The 10,357-nt window shown below is 52.2% G+C and overlaps 1 protein-coding gene across 2 annotated transcripts; it reads right to left on the minus strand.

The window, feature by feature from the left end:
• Window positions 1–3,014: 3,014 nt before the first annotated feature.
• IFT43 (intraflagellar transport 43) lies at window positions 3,015–7,992 on the minus strand. 2 transcript variants are annotated; one of them, XM_073587594.1, is made up of 9 exons: window positions 7,776–7,992; window positions 7,619–7,705; window positions 6,882–6,940; window positions 6,711–6,743; window positions 6,534–6,580; window positions 6,147–6,219; window positions 6,008–6,083; window positions 3,220–3,282; window positions 3,015–3,152 (listed from the first exon to the last, which is right to left on the minus strand). In XM_073587594.1, exons 1-9 carry the CDS (start codon window positions 7,815–7,817, stop codon window positions 3,045–3,047), a joined length of 588 nt encoding a protein of 195 aa, XP_073443695.1. In that variant the 5' UTR covers window positions 7,818–7,992; the 3' UTR covers window positions 3,015–3,044. The 2 variants fall into 2 exon arrangements, with proteins under 2 accessions (XP_073443695.1, XP_073443694.1); XM_073587593.1 differs by having other exon boundaries at window positions 6,882–6,943; window positions 7,776–7,980.
• Window positions 7,993–10,357: the final 2,365 nt, after the last annotated feature.

The raw sequence follows: 10,357 nt of genomic DNA on the forward strand, positions 1-10,357 counted from the left end.
CCTGATGACACAATATTTATGGCCCACGGGTTTGATGTCACCTTCTCCCATTGGCGGCTGAATTTTAATAGCCTGCCACCTACCGGTGTAATGGTTTTATCGGGATCTGTCTCCCCTGAAGGGACGTTTCCCGAATAGGTTGCCCCTTTGCTTGGGGTCCTTATTTCCCCAGCGGTCCTGGGGTCTAAAGTCCTTTTTTTTACCGAACGGCGGCTTCCTGTAGGCCCTCCTGTTGAACGGAACATACGGGTTAGGAAACCCCTTCTTCCTTTCCCCCGCTTTTGTCAAAATCTCATCCAGTTCCGTGTCAAACAGGTACTTACCCTGGCAGGGTATAGCACACAATCTAGTCTTTGTTTGTGTGTCTCCTTTCCACCCCTTCAACCATAAGGCACGCCTGCCTGCATTGGTCAGTCCTGCAGCTCTAGCCGATAACCGGAGAGAGTCCGCGGAGGAGTCGGAGAGGAAGGCCGCTGCTCCCTTAATGAGGAGCATAGAGGAAAGAAGTCTATTCCTAGCTACTCCATTCTTAATATTGTCCTCCAAGTCATTCAGCCACACCAACATTGATCTTGCCGTGCACGTGGCTGCTATTGCGGGCTTAAAGGCTGCCGTACATGCTTCCCAAGATCTTTTAAGGAATGTATCGGTTTTACGATCCAAGGAATAAGCCAAAGTTCCCGAATCCTCTACCGGCAAGGAGGATCTACGAGAGGTAGAGGCCACTGCCGCATCCACCGTGGGGGCTCTCGACCAGGCTGTTAACTCCTCATCGTCAAAGGGGTACTTACGCTTTGACGTTAAGGGGAGGAAGGTTCTCTGACCTTGTTTCTCCCATTCCCTTTTAACTAGCTCTTTTACCGCTGGGACCACTGGGAATGCCCGGACCTTTCTACGGGAAATACACGCAAACATTATGTCCTGAGGGGTCTTGGGGTCCTTACTCTCTGGCAACCCCATGGTATTTCGAACAGACTTCACTAAATTACTGACACTGTCCGTGGGGAAACACGTCTGGTCCTCTTCCTCTGAGGAAAGGTATTCCTGGGACTTATCGGAATCTAGTTCCCCGGTTCCTGACGGCGACTTTGACGCCAGCGAGACTCCTCCTCTAGGCGAACATATTTCTCTCACGGAGGAGTGACCCCCCAGACTACTGGAACCGCCTAAGGCCCGTAGTTCCTCTCTTATCATTGCCCGGATATCCTCCTTCTTTCGTGAGGATTCCTCCTGGGAGGGGCTGCGAACATAAGGCACACTCTCTATGTTTCGCCTTCTCTGTTCTTTTAGCCTAAAGGGGGTATGGACCAGAAAGAGAAGGCCATCAATTATTTATCCTGACCAAAAAACACTCACCCGTGAGTTTCGACAGCAACTACCGGCTGCGGTGTCCGCGACCCAGGCTGAGGCGAGGCATGGGACGACTTCTTTTCCTTGCGTTTTTTCTCTAACGGCTCATCTTGCCTGGAAGGTCCACTAGATTCCTTCCTGGAGCTGCCACTTTTTCTGGTGCTACTGCTTCTCCTTGTAGCACTGCTCTGTCTACTGCCATGTGGGGATTCCACTAGCTGACCTAATGGGAGCGAAGCTGGGTCATCTAAGGACGACATGACTGCGCACTAGCGCTGTGTCTGTGGCTTCCTTTTAAAGCCTTTGCTATAGCTGCTCCTCTTTTTTTTTTCCCTTTTCCGTCCATTTTTTTTTTTGTTCCCTACTGCGCATGCGCGGGCGTTGTCCCGCGGTCTCTGCCTTCTGACCTGATCCCGGAAGTCCTCCTACCACTTCCGGGTTGCCTCTCCTGCGCCCCGCCATCAACGCACGGGGTCCTCCTCACCTTAACCCCTGCCGCAGGTATGACTCCCGGTGGCGCTGCTCAGCCCACATGCTCGAGCTCTTTTGCCTTTCGGGGGGGGGGGGGGGGGGGGGGCGCGGCCCAGTATGCCCAAATGGTGTTAGTAATGCGCCTGCCCCCTCAGGGAGGAGGGGGGAGGGTATCGCCATGCCCCAGTGAGCCTTGGCACCACTGTCGCCTCCGGCCTCACCTGCATTACACCAGCTCTGGGGGGGGGGATACACCTCTCCGCCCGACGCTGCCTCTAGTCCTGGGGCCCCTGCTGCTCATATTCTGCACGCAGGCGGCTACCAGACCAGGAATCCTCTTCTGCGGGTTCCTTTCCAGGAACAGGAAACCAAAACTGAGGGAGCGAGGGGGACCGCCCCATTTATCTCTCTGTAGGTTTCCTGTTCCGGGGGCGGATCCCCTCTCTCAGTGGGTGCTGTCGTGGCGAAGAGGAAAAAAACATTAACGACAAACATGATAAATGTAAAGGCTACATGACATCTCTGGAAGCTGGGTGGGCCTGTTACTACAGCTGCATATATTTAGAATTGTACGGTCTATAGGACTGTAGTTGACCTCCCTTGACGCAGCCGCAAAAGGAAAACGGATTACATACCGAGGAGATAGATAATATCAACGGGAACCACAAGGCAGAAATAAAGAAAGGGTCCGCAGTGGCAGCAGTTTTTTTTCTGTTGAACCAAAAGTTAAAAAAAACAAAAAAAAAGTATGATCCTCATTAGTGACATTCAGGAAGCTTACGTCGTCCTGGTGTCAGTGTCGGGTTGTTTCAGTCACCGCTGGGGCGATTGTGTCCACATGTGCACATCCTGTACAATTATTAATGATCACATTGACGCTGCTTGTCATTGACAACCATGAAATTACAAAGAACAAGGAGATGCAGACAAGAAGATCTGAACTCCCGATAATACATGGTCGACTCACTATATAATAAGAGTTAGTCCTGAGATTGTACACTGACATATCTATCACAAGAAAGGTGAAAACCTCCAATCGCTAGGGTCCGACCTATTTTCACCAATGTCTAGAAAACAGGACCCTTAAGTGCCACGGGGCCGCGGACGGACATTTGAATATGGGTCTGCTAGTCTTAGTGCGACACAGGGAGCCCTGGTGGCTGGGCGCAGTAGAGCGAATGATGTTGCACTGATTGAGTGGGGTAAGAAGTTTATTAGCAATGTCAGGCAGGCAGACTGTCGTCCCTCTCCGCCTTTCCCAGGTCCCATTCTGTCAGCAGTTCTGAAGACACCTCAGTGTACAGCAAATCCCAATCCCAGCGGGCGTCATCCTGCAGAGGAGAACCAGGTTACCCCACCAGTGTGCATCGTCCACTGAAGCCCCCTCAGAGCACTCACCTCCCGTACATCCACTTCCGGAGACAAGACTTTGGTTAGGAGCTTCAGGTCAATGTCTTCATCCTAGGAAAGCAGCAGTTATTAGGAGTAAGTCACCAGCGACCTCTCACCCACACCATGTCCCTCGTGTGACCATCACATAGACTGAGAGGAGTCTATCCGGAGGGGAACGAGAACTCCATGACACTTCATGTATGGGGGTGGAGGTTACTGCTTGCACGCATCATGGGATATGAATATAATGGCCAAGAAGCAGAAGTGAGCCAATTCTCTGGGTACAGATGGGCCTAATCCTGGGCGCGGTCCACGCTCCTGTATAGCACTCCAATGAAATTCCCAAAATGTATCCTTAGTCCAGCCACAGGGTATATAATCTGCTTTATTAGAAGTGTATCCCCTTCTCCAAGATCCTATCCCAATACGTAGATGTAATAATAATATTAGCAAATGCCTTGAATTAGAAATGTAGTGCTTCTGATTCACTATATCACTTACCCTATGTGCAGGGCATTGCAGTAGCTCAGTGGTCGTAACCATGGATACCTAACAGCTAACTGTCACTACATGAGTGGTTGTAACTAGAGTTGAGCGACTTTGGTCGGATCGGGTTTCGTGAAACCCGAATGAAACAAAATAAGTTTCAGATGAAACTCGTCCGACTAGAGCAAAACAAAGTCGGAGTTTCGTCCGAAACCCGACCCCAATGCAAGTCAATGGGAAATAAAAGTCGGACGAAACTCCGACTTTGTTTTGCTCTAGTCGGACGAGTTTCATCTGAAACTTATTTTGTTTCATTCAGGTTTCACGAAACCCGATCCGACCAAAGTCGCTCAACTCTAGTTGTAACCATGGATACCTAAGCTACTGCAACACCTGCACATGGGGGTAAGCGACAGTGAATTAGAAGAACTATACTACATTTCTAATTGGAGGTATTTGCTAATATTATTATTACACATACTACATATGGGGATAGGACCTTGAGGTGAAGTAAGACTGCAATCATACACAGCACACACACAGCAGATTAAACCCACGTGGGAATCAGAACCGGGCTCTGCAGCGCAGACTCAATAATGACCAATCACCACAAAAGATTCACAAAGAAACAGCACAAAAAGAACTCTGAAAAAAGGAATAATCAAAATCCAAAAGTGGTGAAAACTGTGCAGCAGCCCCGAAAGTAACAAGGATTGGTCGGACATTTCTGGGAGTCTTATTTGAAGATCAAATACCTTCCTCGATCCTCAAGTGGTTGCACGAAAAGCGCCTAAATCACCGCAAACTGTTCAAAGGATTTTAGAGCACTCCTACCCGTCACACAACGAGATGGTGTAACCAGAGGGGCTTCTCTGCTGCGGGAAACATTCGTGTGGAACGTGTGCAAAAAGTGGACACCTTAAGCCAAACAGCGATTAGAACGGACCCTACACGACAGGCAGGTACACAGGTATAAGAGTTGCGACACAGACCTGATCGTGTTTCTGACAGGGCTGTGGAGTCGGTAAGCAAAACTTCCGACTCCAACGCCTCAATTTCCATGACACCGACTCTGACTCCAACTCCACAGCCCTGGTTTCTGATTAGCTGTAACACAATCTATGGAGGGGGCACGGTCAGACTGCTGCAGACAAACACGTCCGTGCAGGACCACAACAAAAGAACACAAAATGACAAATTTGCAAAAATACTCTGCAGTAAAAACATGACAGTAATCAGCAAGTGCTGTATAACAAATACAGGGTATTTAGTCGATACGTTTTTTGCAAAAAATATATACCAAGCCGCTCCACCGCGTCACGGTAACCCTTCACGAAGCAGTCCCTATCTAATGTATTTAAAACCTGAACAGTGTCTAAATGAACAGGATACAGACAGGCACCTCCTAGTATATGGGCTTGTGGTGTAAGACAGCTCATTTATGTGCATGTCACACAGGAGAGGGGTGGGGTCTCCCAAACCATGCTTAGCAAGGAAAAACGGATTAAAAACATATGTGACATGCACAAAATGTGAACAAGTCGGTCAGACAGTGCTCACACCACCCAATGGCTGAAACACAACAAAAGATAGGGACTGCTTCGTGAAGGGTTACCGTGACGCGGTGGAGCGGCTTGGTATATATTTTTTGCAAAAAACGTATCGACTAAATACCCTGTATTTGTTATACAGCACTTGCTGATTACTGTCATGTTTTTTACTGCAGAGTATTTTTGCAAATTTGTCATTTTGTGTTCTTTTGTTGTGTTTCAGCCATTGGGTGGTGTGAGCATTGTCTTACTGACTTGTTCACACTTGTGCATGTCACATGTTTTTACGTCCGTGCAGGACGCATACATTGTGAGAAGTGAGTAGAGTGCCTCGAGGACGGGGACCCGCAGCGCCAGCAACTGACAAGACACGCGGCCAGATAGTCAGTTTAGAAAGCAGAACTGTGATGGGCAGGAGTTTGCACACAGACGGGACGTTCTTGATCATGGTGCCAGGTTTACTCCTCACTCATTCTAAACCAGACGTGAGATCTCAATACGTCTTACGAGCGTTCAGGTTTTGTGAATCTTGACTCCCCTGCTCCCCCCCCCCAGGCGGTGCACCTTAGATGTTCGTGTGGGTATTTCAGCGTGTTTTTTAGGTGAATATTTGATGCCATGATTAAGAGCAGGTAAGCCGCTGGAAAAGCCGGACATTATATATAATATGGAGGATTTCACCCCCCCATTCTGTGGCTGAGCTAAGGCTATAATGCCAGATGCATAGGGGGTGGTGTGGGCATAAGCAGGAGTCTCACCAGGATCTGGATGGCTGCATGTCTCATCAGGTCATTGTCCAGGTCTCGATACGTCATCACTCGATTCACCTGAACACTGCAAAACAAAATGGATGAGCAAGCCCAAAGTCACCGGGGGATGGGAGCTGCAGCTACTCACCTGGGGGGCGATGCCACCTGAAGGGCCAAATCCTCCTCCTGCACGTCCTCTAGATCTGGGATCACAGGGATGTCTGGGAAGAGACGGACAATTACCCCTCTGCCACCCACCCTGGATCCTGGGCCCTCCCGCCTCCACCACTGACTCTCTGCGCCCTCTCATCTCCACCACCCAATCCTGCACCCTTTTACCTTCACCCTCTCAGCTCCAATCCCGCTCCTGCGCCCTCTCACCTCCACTACCCACTCCCAACTCTGCAACCTCCCACCTGCATCTGCGACCTCTCACCTCCATCACCCACCCCCCGACCCCACGCTCTCTCACCCCCACCACTGACTCTGAGTTCTACCACCTGCACCCCCCACCCTCGATCCTGCACCCACTCACCTCCACCTTCATCAGAATCATCCAGACTCCTCTGCCTCAGGCGACTGCTGCAGATGACAATCACGTTGTAAAAAATTCGGATTCTACCAGGTTCGACACACACACACAAATCACAGCAGGTAGCGCAGCACAGACATGACACAAATATGAAGGACGGACACAGATGATGGAACTTACTCCTCCACATCCTCAGCGCCGCGCTTCCCCAATCTACAGAGCAAAGAAAACTGATCAAATCTGCTGTACAATACAGGCGGCAGATCGCCCGCACAGCGGTGGCACGTGCCAGCAACACGCGGCGGCCAATGTCAGTACACTTGTAAGGGCAGATTATGGGCAGCCACTCACTTTGACGTCCCTGACGACTCGTCGGCCCAGCCCCCTTGTCGAAGCGGCTTTGGAGGTCCCTGCTAAAGAATAAAAATAATGAGAAGCAGAAAGGGGCGGAGCATAATGGGTCATGTGATCATATGATGCCTGAGATAAGATGGAAGGATGATACAATTTATCCTTCCATATGTCACACCCCACCCACTCAACGTGCCCCACGTGTCCTGGGGTGCAATCAAGGAGGGGACGGAGCATGCACTCCTGTGAGGAGAGGCGGGGGAGGACATGCTCTGGGGTCCCGGAGAAAGGGGGCCGGGGGAGACATGCTCTGGGGTCCCAGTGAGAGGGGGAGGACACGCTCTGGGGGGTCTCGGGGAGGGGGACACGCTCTGGGGGGTCTCGGGGAGGGGGACACGCTCTGGGGGGTCTCGGGGAGGGGGACACGCTCTGGGGGGTCTCGGGGAGGGGACACGCTCTGGGGGGCTCGGGGAGGGGGACACGCTCTGGGGGGGCGACACGCTCTGGGGGGTCTCGGGGAGGGGGACACGCTCTGGGGGTCCTGGCGAGGGGACACGCTCTGGGGGTCCTGGCGAGGGGACACGCTCTGGGGGTCCTGGCGAGGGGACACGCTCTGGGGGTCCTGGCGAGGGGGAGGGGACACGCTATGGGGGTCCTGGCGAGGGGAAGGGGACACGCTCTGGGGGTCTCGGGGACACGCTCTGGGGTCCATGTCCGCTGTTGCGACTGCCGCTCACCTCTCTAGATGACGAGACCAGGGCACCGTCGCTCTCCTCGGGTTGGACATCTTGGGATGCTCGGGCTCGGCGCCCCATCTTTATTCCCTGTGAGAGTGACAAGGCGGCAATTAGCGGGGGAGATGGAGATGGGCGCAGTTTTGGGGTCAGCTCTTACCGTGGGTCTTCGGGCCTCCCCGAGCTCCAGCGCGTCCTCCATTCTCTTGGGTAAGGAGTCTATCAGTTACCATAACAACAACTGGACTTGGCGGACAAGCGAGCAGCTGACCACGCCCCTTTCCGGCTGCGCTGGCGGCGGGGCGCAGCGCCCTCTGGTGGCTGTGCTGTGGACTGGCCGCGTGGTGTCCCGCCGGCTTCTGTCTCCTCTGGGCGGCCCGGCAGTTCTTATTCTGAAGTTTCTTATCTGCAAACTTGTCTTTTTTGTTTTTTCCAGATTTAATAACAAAAGTCACAATAGTAAAATGCACAGCGGCGCGGACTGGGCGGGAATACACTGAAGAGGAAGAGTGAGCGGAGCTGGACCACTGCTCTAAAACACCGCTTATGGATGGCCGCAGGGGGCTGCTCAGGGGCTAGGAGGGTCCGATGTGATGTCCGGACTCCACAGTCTTCATCTACAGATCTGTGATACAGACCCCCTGTCCGGCCCCAGATGTGACGGGAGTGCGGGACAGAGAGCTAGACATTAATTCCAGCTGGATCACAAACAATTCCTCAAACCATAGTGGAACCCCAGCGACCGATGATGGGACCCCAGCAACTGATGGACCCCAGCAACTGATGAACCCCAGCGACCGATGATGGGACCCCAGCAACTGATGAACCCCAGCGACCGATGATGGGACCCCAGCAACTGATGAACCCCAGCGACCGATGATGGGACCCCAGCAACTGATGAACCCCAGCGACCGATGATGGGACCCCAGCAACTGATGAACCCCAGCGACCGATGATGGGACCCCAGCAACTGATGAACCCCAGCGACCGATGATGGGACCCCAGCAACTGATGAACCCCAGCGACCGATGATGGGACCCCAGCAACTGATGAACCCCAGCGACCGATGATGGGACCCCAGCAACTGATGAACCCCAGCGACCGATGATGGGACCCCAGTAACTGATGAACCCCAGCGACCGATGATGGGACCCCAGCAACTGATGAACCCCAGCGACCGATGATGGGACCCCAGCAACTGATGAACCCCAGCGACCGATGATGGGACCCCAGCAACTGATGAACCCCAGCAACTAATGAACCCCAGCGACCGATGATGGGACCCCAGCAACTGATGAACCCCAGCGACCGATGATGGGACCCCAGCAACTGATGAACCCCAGCGACCGATGATGGGACCCCAGCGACTGATGATGAGACCCCAGTAACAGATGATGAGACCTCAGTAACCGACGGTGGGACCGGTGACCAAAAAAATGCCCACAGGAAAATTGCCAATTGCATCATCACAAAGTTTCAGATTTTTGATATTTGAGGTGCAAGGTGAGGATATTCACATGATATGTGAAAAATGCCCACAGACATGAATACACACAGGAAAACAGTAGCGAGTTATAGGTGAGATGATCTGCAGGACAGAGAGTAGCATAGATCTATAGGTTAAATGCTCTGCAGGACAGGGGGATAGTATGCAAGTTTGGCGCCCCTGAGGGTTCAGTCGCCACAGAGGTACTGCACCTCCTCCTGAGGTGTAGTATCCCACTCTCCAGGTAAGATGGTAACACCTGACCAGCCTCCAACACTCACATCCCACACAACATAGTAGTGTAGCAGAGCAACCTTCATGGCTCCCTGCTTGGAACACGAAGAGTGCTGGGAGGTGGGTGGAGCTTAGACTGCATAAGAGCGCAGGAGAAGATTAGGAAAAGGGCAGTTGGTGAGAGAAGATCCCCTGGGAGGGATGGAGTGAAGGAAGTACTGCAGCAGACTTCTGTGACCTGGAGCTGCTGGCACAGGAAAGAGCAATAGAAAGCCTGATTCTTCAGATGAAAGATAGTTCTCTTCTCCTTACGTTCCGTACTAAACTAAGGACTAGGGTCAGAGCAGAACCCTTCCTGAAGTTCTAAGTGCAAGGCCGGGGTCCGGTCCCCAAGGCTGTTTGTGAAACTAATGTTCCAGCAGCAGACACTGGAGGAATAGGAGCTGTGACCACTCTATTCCCTCAAAAGACTCAAAGACACGGTGGCAACCTATGAGTGAGCCAGGACATGACGGATGGAGTCCCCAAAGCAGGCTACAGTCACTTGTCATGCAAGTAGAGTTCCAAGGAACATCTGAGAGGAGGAACTTGGGTTTAACACACAACTACAAGTACTTCAGTATAAGCGCTAGAAAGGAGACGTTCAGAACAGGCACATGAAAGGGAGAGCTGGAAAGGTTAATTCCGTCTGCCTGGGAGTTGGCTGAGCCCCTGATCTGGAGACCGCGGCATTGAAGCGCGCACCTGTCTGTGCCAAGAACATGAGTAAAAGAACTGGAACTGCATTCATCTGTCTCATTGCGCCTACCCACTCAGCACTGCTATATTTCTGTGCCTAACACTGCACCATCTACTTCACCCCACTATCTTCTCATTTGTCAACTTCATCTACTCTGCCCTGGGACTACAGCCCTACCTGTGGAGGGCTACAACATCATTGCTGCACCACACCATCTGTCCCAGAGAGGCAACCCTGCAGCGCTGGTCAAACTGACCAGAAACCACAGGTGGCGTCACAAATC

Source organism: Dendrobates tinctorius, unplaced genomic scaffold (genome assembly GCF_039654945.1).
Source record: "Dendrobates tinctorius isolate UK_male_01 unplaced genomic scaffold, ASM3965494v1 ptg000010l, whole genome shotgun sequence".
In the NCBI taxonomy this organism is placed as follows: Eukaryota; Metazoa; Chordata; class Amphibia; order Anura; family Dendrobatidae; genus Dendrobates; species Dendrobates tinctorius.